At 43.2% G+C, this 16061-nt stretch overlaps 1 protein-coding gene across 1 annotated transcript in view; it reads left to right on the top strand.

Annotated features, from left to right (window-relative positions):
• PAPSS1 (3'-phosphoadenosine 5'-phosphosulfate synthase 1) overlaps positions 1 to 16061 on the top strand; it is a 139524-nt gene that overhangs the window by 47959 nt on the left and 75504 nt on the right. The window contains exons 6-7 of the mRNA XM_077278463.1: positions 7550 to 7663; positions 8634 to 8745. Of these exons, the coding sequence (XP_077134578.1) occupies positions 7550 to 7663; positions 8634 to 8745 (226 nt within the window). The remainder of the gene's footprint in view (positions 1 to 7549; positions 7664 to 8633; positions 8746 to 16061) is intronic.

Genomic DNA, 16061 nt, shown 5'->3' with positions numbered 1-16061 from the left:
AACGCCCTCCTGATGAGTGTAGCGAGTCTTCTGGCGAATGTGTGTTTCCCAGGTTTGTTGAGGTGTAGTCCGTCTCTGGCGAGGAGTCCATCGTACAAGTAATTTACACCGTGGTCCAGGAATCCGAATCCTTGTTGTCTGCACCATCGTCTTAGCCAGTTGTTCGCATCAAGGATCCTGTTCCATCTCCTGGTGCCATGCCCGTCTACTGGAAGGATAGAAGAAAAAACTACCTGTGCATCCAGTTCCTTTACTTTCTTCCCCAACTCTTCAAAGTCCTTGCAGATTGTCGGTAGGTCCTTCCTTGCCGTGTCATTGGTGCCAACATGTATCAGCAGAAATGGGTGGACGTCCTTGGAGCTGAAGAGCTTTGGTATCCTATCGGTCACATCCTTGATCATCGCACCTGGAAGGCAGCATACTTCTCTTGCGGTTATGTCCGGTCTGCAGATGGCTGCTTCTGTGCCTCTCAGTAGTGAGTCTCCCACCACCACCACTCTTCGTTGCTTCTTGGCTGTACTTTTTGCTGTCACTTGTTGCTGTGTGCCCTTTTCTTTTTTCTATGTATACCTAAAATGGTATCAATAAAAATGTCGACTCACCACACAAAAAAGAAGCCCTAACACAACTTCAATAATCAAAAGATAAAAATGGGGATATAAGTGATTATTATTATTTTTTTTTTTTGCTTGCTGTCGTTGTAATCGTACTGATCTGAAGAATTGTATTGACTAAAAACTACAAATGGCTGCAGAATTGTGGGGGGTTTCTTTTTTTTTTTTTTTTTTTGGCAAATACACTGCACTCAGATTTTTTTTTTCCAACACATTGAATGGTAAGTTGAATGGTGCCATCCAAAAATACATCTGTACCCCTTTAATGTTTGATACTAGGAGTCAAATCAAAGGAAAAAGCTATGAAAATGTAACCACACAATACACTACCACCTCTGATGGGTGATGTCCACACAGCACCCTACACTACCACCTCTGATGGGTGAGGTCCACAAAACACACAATACACTACCACCTCTGATGGGTGAGGTCCACACAACACCATACACTACCACCTCTGATGGGTGAGGTCCACACAACACCATACACTACCACCTCTGATGGGTGAGGTCCACACAGCACACTACACTACCACCTCTGATGGGTGAGGTCCACACAACATCATACACTACCACCTCTGATGGGTGAGGTCCACACAACATCATACACTACCACCTCTGATGGGTGAGATCCATACAACACCATACACTACCACCTCTGATGGGTGAGGTCCACACAACACACTATACTACCACCTCTGATGGGTGAGGTCCACACAACACCATACACTACCACCTCTGATGGGTGAGGTCCACACAACACACTACACTACCACCTCTGATGGGTGAGGTCCACACAACACCATACACTACCACCTCTGATGGGTGAGGTCCACACAGCACACTACACTACCACCTCTTATGGGTGAGGTCCACACAGCACACTACACTACCACCTCTGATGGGTGATGTCCACACAACACCATACACTACCACCTCTGATGGGTGAGGTCCACACAACATCATACACTACCACCTCTGATGGGTGAGATCCATACAACACCATACACTACCACCTCTGATGGGTGAGGTCCACACAACACACTATACTACCACCTCTGATGGGTGAGGTCCACACAACACCATACACTACCACCTCTGATGGGTGAGGTCCACACAACACACTACACTACCACCTCTGATGGGTGAGGTCCACACAACACCATACACTACCACCTCTGATGGGTGAGGTCCACACAACACACTACACTACCACCTCTGATGGGTGAGGTGCACAAAACACACAATACACTACCACCTCTGATGGGTGAGGTCTTATTTAATCACTAGTCTTAAAGAGAGACAGGAAAGAAGTTCTCCAACATTTCTCCATTGATATCCTTTATTGTCACCTCTACATAAAACCTCATGTATGGAGACATGGAGGTTAGGTTGTTTCTCAAGTTTCCATATGTGGTGTTTTACGAAGAAACAATAATGAAAAATTCCAAGGAAGAGAATTTACTGTAGTCTTGTCTTACATATTGGAAATATTCCCCTGGTGCTCTCTTAAGTTCCCCTGGTGTGGGATCAGTGGTCCAAGGTGGTCGTTTCTACTTTATGTTCCCTGCTTTTGTCAGAAATTGGATAATTTTCAATCGATCCTCAAGGAGAGATCTGTAAAACCAAATCTTTACTCGTATTGTAATCAACACAAGGACTTGGCAAACCGTAGATTCTAAGCTTTAATGTTATGTAGAACCATAAAGCGTCCTCTGCTGCAAATAATTGATGAGCCATAAACGTGTCAGCCGAATTCTCTTGCACCTCATCAGCACATGGCTAATAAAGGCAATACGAGCCCGATTCAGCCCCGTTTAGCCCCTTTTCTTGGTACGTGTGTAAAGTAAAAGCTGTTGTTTTCTATGCGGACAAAAGCTTCAGATCAAAATGTAAATGTTGACTGAATTTGGCTTTTATTACACTTTTGAAGTTTTGAATGCACCTAAAAAAACACAAAAAAAACCCCTACACATTGTAAGGCCGGAAGGTATTTCACAGATGTTTTCTGTGCTTTATGTTTATCCTGGGAAATTCTGGCAATTTAATTTTTTTTAAAAACATTTGAAATGAAATGTGAGCAACTTATAAGAATTGATGATAAAATGTAATTAAAATATCAGCTATTGGCGCATGTATCGTGTAAATCGATCAAGCGGACTCAAATGTCCAGCACTTTTTTTTTTTTTTTTTTTTTAATCTTTTATCTGTGCAAACCTCTAGATGTCCACTAGGTGTCACATTCACACTGCATTAGCTACGTCGGAAAGGAATAGAAAGGTCAGGTTTCCATTTACTGGTAAATATTTACATCATTGTTTACAACATAATTTAGCATTCAAGTGACCGAATAATGTCTCATTTCCTTAGACTTCGACATTTTTGTAAAAATTCTGAGTCCGGCTCCATACTGCTGCAGTGCGGTTTCTTTTCAGTAAGAGCAGGACTGTTCGGTGATCTGGATTGTTGGAATACTACTTACAGAAATCTAAAGCATGCCTTTGCCCAAAATGTGTAGAAGAGTTAAACCTTGCTGTCCTCATATTTTACATCTTAAAGGCATTGTCCACTACTTGGATAACCCTTACTTTTATGCTGTAGTCTCCCCCCCGAGTAAAAATAAATATCTTATGCTCACCTTCCTCATCGCAGTGGCCATTAATGGGCTGCAGTGCTCCCTCTATTCCCAGATGTCAGAGGGAAGAGCGATCGAAGCAGTCCATTAGCGGCCACTGATTGGCAGCATTCGTGTGAAATACCCATGTTACTGGAGACCCGATGCTGACATTCCTATAACAGAGCAGGCACTGGAACGGAGTATAGCTTCTTTTTCTATTGTACTATTTATAGTGAACATATAGTATGTATAATATATCCATTCTCCGTAGCTTTCCATCCAGTAGTTGACCGTTTCACTTCGTCACTATTCGGCCAGCACTATAGGTGCAGGAACTAACGTTCCTTCCATGTCCAACATGCATTGCACCTGCCATTCTCCAGTGGCTTGCCTGTATACAGTTTGACACAGAAGAGTTGAAGCAGAGAGGCACCGTCTGTCCCCACTTCCTGAATTTAGTTTTGGGATCTGTGCTGCTAGAGCCTGCAAGTTTAGATAGAAAGGAGATACCTAGTGGCTGGCACTTTAAGGTGGTTGTTCATGGGTAAGACATCGTTTTTAACCCCCTTTCCAAGTAATTTTTTTTATTTTTGTGCTTTAATTTTTTCCTCTCCTCCTTCTTCGAGGAGTGATAATTTTTGAGGGATGAGTTGTAATTTTGTATGACACCATTCATTTTACCATTCAATGTACTGGAAAATAGGAAAAAAAATCCAAGTGCAGTGAAATTGGGCACCCAAAAACACAATTGTTTTGTGGTGTTTTTGTAGTCTTTGGTGCTGTAAATATGACCTGGAATCACGATTCTACAGGTTGGTACGATTACATCCACACCTTTTTTTACTTCACTGTAACCATCTTTCCTCCCATTGTAATAGCCAGGTTTTGAAGAGTCTTTGTTTCCATCTGTTTAACCTTTTGATCGCCGTAATCCATAGTAACCAATGACTGGTCAGAGAGGTCTACCCTTATATTGGAGACTGAAGAACCATTGTACAATTGGAACTTGGGACTCGTAATGAACCCAAGGGCTATTTGTAAAATAAACACATGGATTCTGTAGTAATTCATCTGCGCTACAGGTGTTTAACCGCTTACCCGTCTAAATGCCGCTTCACTGCACCGCTCAGCATGCCCAATGTCTCATAGGTCATAAGACCATTTTTGGAGCTTTCTTTTATTTCTCCTGTTGATCTAGGTAGAGGCAGAACAAAACAGCCTCCGTAGTGGAGAATCTATCTGCCCTCTACTCCGTACAGCCCGCTTGCTTCCCTGGATCGCTTGTAATTTGTTTTCTGGCTATTGACACGATCACTTGTAAGGCATCCAGTCTTAATTTTGACTCTTCCAGAGATGATGCCATTACTACATCGCTTGGCAGCATCTTCAGCAGTCTAACTACATTCACACTAAAACAAAACAAAAAAATTAAAATTTTTGTCTGTTTGGTAAACCTAATGGATTCTGGGACGTCTGTCAGATATCACATGCTGTTGATGGTTTAGTGGCTCATAAAAAGAAACGACCTTTTTGCTAATTTTAGCTCAAAGGGAGGCTGAAAAATGGCAAAAGTATGGTGGAAAAAGTGATGCCATCCAGCTGCCAGACATTAGAGGGCATTTTTCAATATATCTCATAATGCAGTGTTTTGGTATTTAGTTTAACATTATAGAAATAACACCTAGATTGAAAATGGCGTTCTATATTGTGCGTCTGATGAACTTTACTGATAGACGCCCTTGATAGTGACCGTTCATAAGTGCTGCATAGAGGAGGGGGACTTGATGGCTTTGTGGGAGATGTAGTGCATCAGCAGCCCGTCCCTGTGCTCAAGGCCATTATTGTTCTTTTCAGGGACGCTCCACAGACCTAGTCTGCTCGTTATCACAGAACAGCCAGCAGGCTACAAAGTGCGTGTTCTTCTCATGTGTTTGATGTATGGTGCTGCAGCCGTCTGTATCTGGAATTTTTAACTCATCCCTTGTACTAATCATTTTCAGTTTCCAATTACAAGCTGCATGTTTGTCCAGATCAGGGGGCATACATCATTGGTGCCGGGGCGTGCTTGCTCTTTCTTTATGACAACAATTTCCATCCTTTCATGTGTAATATTTATTGTCCACTAAAACGACACTTGTATTTTCTAAGCAGAATCATATTGTAAGTGACTTCCTCTTAATCACAGTGAATCACTTTCTAATGCTTTTGTTTCCTCAGCTGTCTGGTATGCAAGTGTATGCATTGATTTATTTTCTAAGCAGCTTTAAAGCGACATTGCATCTAAAATGCATTTTAAGAGATTTAAGACTGCAGTCACACGTGTTTCTCTGCTGCCGGATTACACCATAGTGAATGATTTTATAAAATCTGTTTTATACATTGCTGTTAGGAATTTGCATGGGTTTCAATGAATGATTTTCAAGTTGCCATTGGTCCTACTGTTGTTTTACGGTGCATGTGTGCCATATTTACTGTATACCGGCTGTGGGGATATACTGGGTGGGGGGGGGACCATGGTCCTAAGCTTGTTTTACGGTGCATGTGTGCCATTTTTACTGTATACCAGTTATGGGATATCTTGGGGGGGGGGGGAACCATGCTCCTAAGTATGCTTCATGGTGTATGTGCGCCATATTTACTCTCTATCGGTTATTAAATACACTCGGGGGGGGGGGGGGGGGTCGCATTGGTCCTAACTCAATGCTATTCTGTGTCTTTCAACCATCTGGACACATACACTAATGTGCCTGCTCACAGGTAGTTTCCATGTCAGAAAAGAGTAGCACACTGTGGGAGTAACAACGGTCCAGTTTGTAGACATATGGAGCTTCTAACAGGATTTTGGATTGTTTCCCATTTATCCAACAGAGTGTTTTGTTTTTTTTCTGGCCACGTGAGTTCTTCCACACCATGATGGTTAATCTGTCTTTACGGACCTCTCTTTGTGTCATAAATGTCCAAAATTTTTTCTTCATTGCCCTTTGCAATTTGACCATGGACACCTATGTCCTGAAATTCCTGACCCATAGTTCTCCTACTAATATCACTCCCGGAAGCAGTTTACAACTCTTAGGTAATGGAACAATGCATAGGCAGTTTTTGTGCCACATGCTTCAGCACTCGGCTGCCCAACTTGATATTCGTGGTGAAGGTCTTCATAGCTATTACAAGATGCTTCCATTTCCTAAGAAGCACTTACAGTTGCCCGGGGCAGATCAGTAGTAATGTATGACCTTTAGGGCTCTTGCACATGACCATATTTTTGGTTCAAGTGCAATCCGGCAAAATATCGGATCATACTCTGACCAGTGTTATTCTATGGGGCTGTGCAAATGTCCGATTTTTCTGTCCAAGGAAAAAAATCACCATGTTCGAGTTGCAGCTTGGGTATGCAAATCAACGAATTGATGGAAAATTTCGGGTTGCACTCAGATGACATCTATCTACTGTCCGATTTTCATGGACTGACACAATTGAGATTAGAAGAAAAAAAATCTCCATCTTCTTCTCATCTGAGAGAATAGATCACATTATGATCAGAGTTTGATTAGCATTATTGGCCCTATTTTCTCGGATGAGAATATATGCTGGTGTGAACCTAGCCTTGCTGCTATTGATGTTTGTGTGGCAGAAACGCCTAATCTCAATAATTAGATGCGTCCACATAATTCTGCCCACTTAGGGGATGTTCTAGTTGGCCAGATCATTTGGGTGGAACCCAAGAAATATAAGAGTACTACCCACTGTGACACCACATTAACCTAAAGAATGTAACTAATATGGGTGTTTTCCCTCATATTCCAGTTGTTTTTTTTAATAATTTTTAGATTTGGAAAATGTGACTATGGCAGCCTAGTTTGTCAGTTTTTTTTTCCATTTTGCTCATAGTTTTGTTCTGTGCAAGCATCTGGCTACCTTTCCTGTCTTCATGTTGTGCATGCTAAGCTTCTCCAGGATGGTGCAGAATCTCCACTGCTAAACTCTGTAGACCCAGAATATTTTTTTTTTAGTCCAGTACTTTATGAGTTTTCCCTGGAGTCCTCTTCAGGTTCATTGGCCGGGCACAGTAAAAATCTGTGTTCTTCCCATGATCCTAGCCACGGGCTCTGTCCAGAAAATATATTCACCTAAACCTACAGAACACTTGCACTTATTATTTTTTCCTCAAGATATTGCAAGAAATATTAAACTCCCGAGCCAGAAAAAAATCATTATTAACTTTGATATTGCATGTTATTTTACCTCCCTTTCTTGATAAGCTCAATGCATCTGTCCAACAGCTGAATATACTAAGTCTTCTGGTTTCTTCCCGCTAATAGGATATTGTGCCGGTGGATGCATCTTATGAAGTCAAGGAGTTGTATGTACCAGAGAACAAACTGGAGCTGGCAAAGACAGATGCTGATACGTTGCCGGCATTAGAAATCAATAAGGTGAATAGAAAGTTCTGGAAATTTAATTCACTATGGCATGTCAAACAACTGTTGGAATAAAGGGTAGCATCAAGCCGTAACTGGATCACAAATTTGATTGCTTAAAGAGGTTGTCCACTACCTTATCATTGATGACCTATATTTAAGTCCTCAATAGGTCCGGCCGGACGTACTCACTTGCTTAGCTGGCTGTCTTCTGATAGTGGCCACAGCGGGGTACTGCACATCCGCCTCCTATTCAAATCAATGGTACACGGATGTGTAGTACCCTGCCGTGGCAACTATCAGAAGACGGAGCAGCTCCGCGAGCAAGTACTTTTGGCCAACACCGATAACAGGATAGGTAATCAGTGAAAAAGTAGTGGACAACCTTTTTAAGATAGATCTGTTTTCAAATTTTTCTTAACAAGCTACGTATATTATGGCTCCCTTAGACCGCTGAAAATGACTTTGAAAATTAAGTGGCTGTATAATGCAGAGTATTTCTGGGAATGTTTGAGTTAAAAATTATATGAGATCTAGCTGGACTCCCAAAATGCTCTGTTTATTAACAAGGAGAGACGGCCATTCTTGGAGAGATTTTCAAAGTAAAGTCAATTGGGTGTCCATTTTTTGTGTCTGGTAGAATAGTGTAGGATTCTACACTGTTCTTGCCCCCAGATGGTGAAAAAGAACTTGCTCAAGTGTGAAATATTCCCATCTCCTGAGGCAATGACATATCGCTGGGATATTCCATCATTTTATGATTGGTGAAGGTCTAAATTCGAGTACGCCACTAATCCTTAGAAATCAGGGGCAATAGTCCTCAACGAAAATGCTCCCCAGCTGTGCAGGGGACTGCTGCTGGCCCCATTCTCTTGACCTGAGCCAAATGGGGACAGTTTTTAGTGCTCCTTTACTAAATTTACTATTTAGCTATTTAAAAATGAATAAATGTAAGAAATATTTACTAATTCCTTCCATTGTGCAGGTTGATATGCAGTGGGTTCAGGTACTGGCCGAAGGCTGGGCTACACCTCTGAATGGCTTTATGAGGGAAAGAGAATACTTACAGTGCCTTCATTTTGATTGTTTGTTGGATGGTAAGTAAATCATGTTCTTTATTACTAAACCTACTATTATTATTACAGTTTAAAATGATTTGTGATATGTGGTAATCATATTTTAGCCTTATCGAAATTAATGTATGTAGCTCTTTTCATAATGTTAATCTCTTACAAGAAAGGATTTCTTACATCTAATCATAAATGTACTGTGCATGGAAAGTACAGGCATAGGGGCCCGCACCAGGCATAGGGGCCTGCACCAGGCGTGGGAGTCCGCATCTGTAGCTTGTATCAGATGTATAATACACATGACTCCTATCCAACTGTTTTGATCATTGGATACCTATGATTAAGGCCCCGTTGCACATTACATAAGTGTTCAAACCCACCTATTTCATGGTTACTGGCTGACTATATGATGTGTTTGGGGGCCTCTTGGCACTCCCAACAGATGATATCGGGAATGACAAGGATCAGACCATTGAAATTTAAACGCTAAAATCTTTTGCTTTCAGGGAAGATAAGCCTTTGGCAGAGGAGTCTGCAGCTGCTTCTCATTTACAGCATAGTATCGTTCGACCCAAGTTATGGGCAAGTCAGGAAAGTTTGCGGTCAGGTAAACAGGCATGTGTGACCAGCGTTAAACGGAAGTAGGGCGCTTCCTCTGTCATCCCAGAATAAAGCTGTTACACGTAACGTCGTCTTGTGCCAACTGTGCCAACCAGACATTGGAATAAAACAGAAATTGGAATAAAAAAATGAGTGTAGTCTAAAGTTGATATCCCAATTTTTGGTTGATGTCCTCAGACATAGATAAATGGCCTACATAGGAAAAATGTAGGTAGCCTGTTCATTATAATGCAGGGATTCCCACTACCATGCTTGTTCCTTTATTGCTGGACTCGTTAGCACTCTTTTCTCGGTCTCCCATGACAGCACTACGGAGAGAGGGGATCCGCCCTTCAGGGACAGGAAACCTACAGATAAAAGGGCGGTACCTCTCCCTCGCATCAGTTGGTTTCCTGTCCCTGACAGGGAACCTCTCTTCGGACGGTACCTGCATGAAGACCGATGAACCGGGACCGGACGGTCGAGTTCCGGCAGCGAGGAGGCTCCTGCCGCGGCTTGTCCGGCTCCCGAAGCCGCCACCGCTGGGACTGAGGGGTCCTTCAGGGTGAGCGAGGGGAGAACGCCGCCGAATCAAATGAGGAGGGGCGCTGGATCACCGGAGCTCCTGCGCCGACAAGCGCACACTCCGGGTGCACAAAGATGGCCGCCGCTCCGGAAATGCGGCAGGACTTCCGGGTCATCGCGCGCGCATGCGCAGTAATATCTTCTCCCTGGGAGCACGCAGGAACCGGAAGTGCGGCAGACGCCGGGGGTTTGACGCCGGTTACAAAAAGGGAGATTGTGCGCACATGGGGGTCGCACTTTCTCCCTGTAACCATGGAGGACAGCGATCCACAGGAGCTGCAGCCAGGACAGCAGCACCACACAAAGAGCGCCAGGAGTGGATCTAGCAGCCGTTCCACACGGCGTAGCAGATCAGCTGCGAAGACTGATACTCCGTCTCAAGCACCTTCCTTAACAGGCCCGCCCCCTCCAGAACCGGTACCTGCCTCCACATCCGAGTGGTGAGTGATCTTCGTGAATGTACTTTTTTTATAATGGGGCTCCCTCTTCTCCCTTACTAGGGTAAGAAGAGCCGGGACAAAAAGAAAAATAGGGTCTGCCCTACCTGCGACAAAGCTTTACCAGTAACCTGGGAGAAAAAGCTTTGCAAGTCATGCATCCAGTATTTACTATTTGAGGAGACCCCCGACTTCGCTTCTGAGCTTAAAAATGTAATCAAGACTGAGGTTCAGTATGCCCTTCTATCCTCCAAAAAAGAGGTGAAGAGAGTGAAGGAGTCGGTACATTCCCACTCGGCCAGATCATCATCCGAAAATGCTGATTCGGACGATTCAAAATCCCCCCTATCCTCTTCTGAGGAAGAGTCTGGCCGACATTGCTTCCCACTAGAAGAAGTGGATTCCTTAGTGAGAGCAGTTAGGGCTACTATGGGGGTGGAGGAACCCAAACCCGACAAAACGGCCCAAGATGTGATGTTTGGAGGTCTGGGACAAAAAAAGAGAAAAACCTTTCCCCTAAATCCTAATGTCCAAACATTAATTAAAAAAGAATGGGAGAAACCGGATAGAAGAAATTCCTCGGTACCCTCCCTTAAAAGAAAATATCCCTTCGAGGATGAGGCTTCCTCTTTCTGGGATAAGGCACCAAAACTAGATGTTGCGGTAGCCAAAGCCTCGAAAAAATTTGCGCTGCCATTCGAGGACATGGGTACCCTCAAAGACCCGTTAGATAAAAAAGCGGATACTTTCCTCAAGGGAGCATGGGAATCAGCTGGGGGTAGCCTGAGACCTACAGTTGCAGCTACTTGCACCTCCAGATCCCTTATGGTGTGGATTGACCAGCTTGAAAGTCAGATTAAAGACGGGTTACCCAGAAAACAATTGCTGGATTCATTCCCTGCAATGAGAGCAGCAGCAGCGTTCTTGGCGGACTCCTCGGCGGACTCTGTACGCCTAACATCTAAGGCCGCTGCTCTTTCCAACGCTGCCAGAAGAACCTTGTGGCTAAAGAGCTGGCCGGGAGATCTACAAACAAAATTAAAATTATGTTCTATCCCATGTGAGGGAAATTTTTTATTCGGAGAAACCCTGGATGACATCCTCCAAAAGGCGGGAGATAAGAAGAAGGGGTTTCCAAATTTGGGTCCGACTCCATTTAAACAGTCTTTTCGGAGCCGCAGATTTTTTCGCCGTAGACCCCCCAGAGAGCAGAATAAGTGGGAAGAAGGAAGGAGAAGGGATAGGGGTTACCTCTTTGGCAACACCTCCCGTGATAAAAAGTTCTCCAAATGACATTTACCCTCCGGTGGGAGGAAGGCTGACATCATTCCTTCCCGCCTGGGAAAAAAATTTCCAACAACATCTGGATCTTAAAAATTATACGGTATGGTCTAAAAATAGATTTTGTCTCTTTCCCTCCCCGGAATTATGTAACAACAAAAACAAGATCTTCGGCTGCAGAACAAACTGCATTAGAGGAGGAAATTATGTCCCTACTTCAAAAATCAGTGATTCGGGAAATATCTCCTCAGGAGATAGGGGAAGGTTTTTTCTCCCCTCTATTTTTAGTACCGAAGCCCGACGGGTCCTTTCGGACGATCATAAATCTAAAAAACCTAAACAGATACGTCCTAAATTACAAATTCAAAATGGAGACAATAAGGTCCACTATAAAGATTCTCTTCCCGAACTGCTACATGGTCGTAATAGATCTAACCGACGCATACTACCATGTGCCCATCCACAATCAATCCCAAAAATTCCTCAGGATGGCAGTCTCCATAAAGGGTCAAATAAGGTTTTTTCAATACAAAGCTCTTCCGTTCGGGATTTCAATAGCCCCACGTATATTTACGAAAATAATAGCGGAAATGATGACCCACGTGAGGGAACAAGATATATTAATAATCCCTTACCTGGACGACTTTCTTATCGCAAGCAACTCAGCACAAAGTTGCAGGGAAAAAAGAGACCAAGTGATGACCATCCTGACGGACTTGGGATGGCTTATAAATGTAAAAAAATCGAAATTGGAACCCTGTCAAGTACAAGAGTTCCTAGGACTGACATTAGACTCTCGGGTCCAAGAATGCCGACTTCCGGGTCCCAAAAAGGACAACATATTGTCCATGATAGCGCGAACATTACACAATCCCTCAATGACTCTAAGGAGAGCAATGTCGCTTCTGGGCTCTCTGTCCTCATGCCTACCAGCGATACCCTTCGCACAATTTCACACAAGAGAGCTTCAGTGGCACATCCTGGAATGGCAATTGTTACTAAAAAACAAATTGGAAAGCCGGCTCATGCTAGATTCATCAGTTATTCGTTCCCTTCTTTGGTGGGGAAAAGACCAAAACCTGTCAAAGGGAGTCCCTTGGGTACCAAATATCTCTCGGATAATAACAACCGATGCGAGCCCCAGAGGGTGGGGGGCCCACCTGGGGGACAAAGTAGCCCAGGGAAATTGGTCAGATCAAAAACTATTAGCATCCTCAAACCAAAAAGAACTTTGGGCGGTATATCATGCCCTTCTATTTTTTCTAGCCGATATTCAGGGACACCATGTCCGAATTCTTTCAGACAACAGAGTGACTGTAGCCTATATAAACCACCAGGGGGGAACAAGGTCTCGTTCACTAATGAGTTCTTCAGCCAAAATTATCAAACTGGCGGAAGAAAACTTACTATCCCTCTCGGCACTACACATCCAGGGTTCAAACAACGAAAGGGCAGATTACCTGAGCCGGACTCAGTTGAAACAAGGCGAGTGGTCCCTAAACCAATCCATCTACAATCAGATCACAAAAATGTGGGGGACACCAACAATAGACCTGTTTGCCAATTGCAAAAACAAAAAAGTAGGCAAATTTTGTTCTCTAAGCCCACAAGGGAATCCCCAGGCTCTGGATGCTTTTCTGATTCCATGGACACACAAACTGGCATACGCTTTTCCGCCAACCATTCTGATTCCGGCAGTCATTCGGAAAGTCAGAGAGGACAAAACAAAAATGATCCTTATTGCCCCATTCTGGCCAAAAAGGGCATGGTTTTCCTGGCTAAGGATGCTATCGATATCAGACCCGTGGGTTCTACCGGATATGCCAGACCTTCTACATCAAGGTCCAATCTTCCACCCACAGGAGTCGAACCTCCATTTGACAGCCTGGTTTTTGAACGGGGACTATTAAGAGAAAGGGGTTTCTCGGATAACTTAGTGGCTACGCTGTTAAAAAGTAGAAAACCCATCACTACTAAAATATATGGGAAAACATGGAGGAAATTCCTATCTGTCTCCAAGGTAAAGATCCAGGACGGGCCTTCAATCCCTAAAATCCTTGAGTTCCTACAAAAAGGTCTGGAGCAGGGGTTGGCAGTCAGTACTCTTAAGGTGCAAATAGCAGCTTTAGGAGCTCTATATAACCAAAACATTGCAGCTAACCCTTGGATAATAAGATTTATCAAGGCGGTCACAAGGTCAAAACCCTTAGTTATCCAAAAAATACCCTCATGGGACCCAAATTTAGTCCTTTCAGCATTAACGGGCCCTCCATTTGAACCTATACAAACGATTCCCATAAAAACATTATCACTCAAAACTATTCTCTTAGTAGCATTAACATCTGCGCGCAGAATAAGCGACATTCAAGCCCTCTCCTCTAATCCACCTTTCACTAAAATCTTGGATGATAGAGTCACTCTTAGACCCGACCCAGCCTATTTGCCAAAAATGGCATCAAAATTTCATAGGTCACAAGAAGTATCCCTACCATCTTTCTGTCCAAACCCAAAAAACGAGAAAGAACTAAACTTCCATAATCTAGACGTTAAAAGATGCCTAGTCCAATACCTAGATTCCACCAGGGAGTACAGGAAGGAAGGCTCTTTGTTTGTCTGTTTTCAGGGTCCCAGAAAAGGATTCCGGGCATCCAAGGGAACCTTAGCCAGATGGATTAAGGAGGCAATAGCCTTGGCATATTCATCTTCGGGGAATACAATCCCGGATGGTATAAAAGCGCATTCCACAAGAGCAGTAGCTACCTCATGGGCTGAGAGGTCAGAGGTATCAATAGAGCAAATCTGTAAGGCGGCCACCTGGTCATCACCATCAACCTTTTTTAGACACTATAGACTAAATCTAGCCTCTGTATCTGACTTAACCTTCGGACGAAGGGTCCTTGAGGCGGTGGTCCCTCCCTAAGCTTAATCTCTGCAATTCTCTCCGTAGTGCTGTCATGGGAGACCGAGAAAGTCATAGTTACTCACCGTTAACGGTGTTTCTCGGAGCCCATGACAGCACCTGCTTATTCCCTCCCATCACGAGTGCGGTGAGCACCTTTCTAAATATAATTTATTTAATTTATATGATATATATACTATAGATTTAGGCACGGGGTTCCTCTTTTAAGAAATGTTATAATATAATGTTCTCTGTTGTAATTAACCTGGAGGTCCTCTGATGCTCTGTAAACCAACTGATGCGAGGGAGAGGTACCGCCCTTTTATCTGTAGGTTTCCTGTCCCTGAAGGGCGGATCCCCTCTCTCCGTAGTGCTGTCATGGGCTCCGAGAAACACCGTTAACGGTGAGTAACTATGACTTTTCTGCCTATGCAGTTGCTGTGGAGAGTAGTCAAGCACATTTGTAATGGGTTCACGTAGCCCCCTCTCTCCATAATCCCCATATAAGCTACATGGTCTGCTTCTGTGGTATGTATGACCTTGTTGATGGCTGACTGAAAAGTTTCCATTAATGTATTTCTGCATCTATAGTCTGTAGTAGCACCTACTGTCTTTATATGCTGGTGTATTATCTGTCTTGTAAAAAAAAGAAATGCTATTGACCTGTAGATATGGGCTTAATCCACAGGTTAATACCATTTTTAAAGCTGCCTGACCTCCTTACTGAAAGCTCAGCTGGTTTGAGAAAATTATCTTTATTCCTCCTGGCATCCTCTGGCTTTCAGTCATAGAGATGTGGCCAGCGCGGCTTCAGTCACTGCTGAGTACATAATTAGCAGCGGCTGTAACCGTGCCCTGGCTCTGACTGACAGCCGGGTCTGCAATGATGCCCTACTGACTCGGCTATCAGTACCAGGGCATGGTTACAGCCACCACTCACTGTACCGATTTACCTGCAGGTTAATAGCGTTTTTGACATGACAAGTTCCCTTTAAGGGTATGTGCACACATTGTAGATTTGTCTGCAGAATTTTCTGCACAGAATCTGCATCTCTTGGCAGAAAACGCAGGTAAAAATCTGCACGTTTTTGATGCATTTTTTTGTGCGGATTTTCATGCGGATTTGTCTGCGTTTTTGTAACCTAAATAAAAATCTATTATTTAACAAAAAAAAAAAAGAATTGTGATGTCATTTGTTTGTCCAACTTCTTATTTTACATACTCGATTGAAGAATAATGTTTACACAGACAGACAAACAGATAGGCATAAACAGACAGATATAGACAGATGATAGATTGATAAATAGCTAGATAGATTGATAGGTAGGTAGATAGATAATAGATATAGATGATAATAGAGAGATAGATAGATAGATAGAGCGATAGATAATACCAAGGCCAATGTTTAGGAATGAACCTAATAAAATGGTACATAAATAGTTAAATAAAGACACACACCAAAAATCTGCACATAGTATCTTTAATGTAAAAAGAAAAGAGGAAAAAATGGCGTGGGCTCCCACACAATTTTCTGTGCCAGA

This window comes from Ranitomeya variabilis, chromosome 1 (genome assembly GCF_051348905.1).
Source record: "Ranitomeya variabilis isolate aRanVar5 chromosome 1, aRanVar5.hap1, whole genome shotgun sequence".
In the NCBI taxonomy this organism is placed as follows: Eukaryota; Metazoa; Chordata; class Amphibia; order Anura; family Dendrobatidae; genus Ranitomeya; species Ranitomeya variabilis.
The sequence above is the reverse complement of the archived record's forward strand: the minus strand, read 5'-3'. Positions and strand labels throughout refer to the sequence as shown.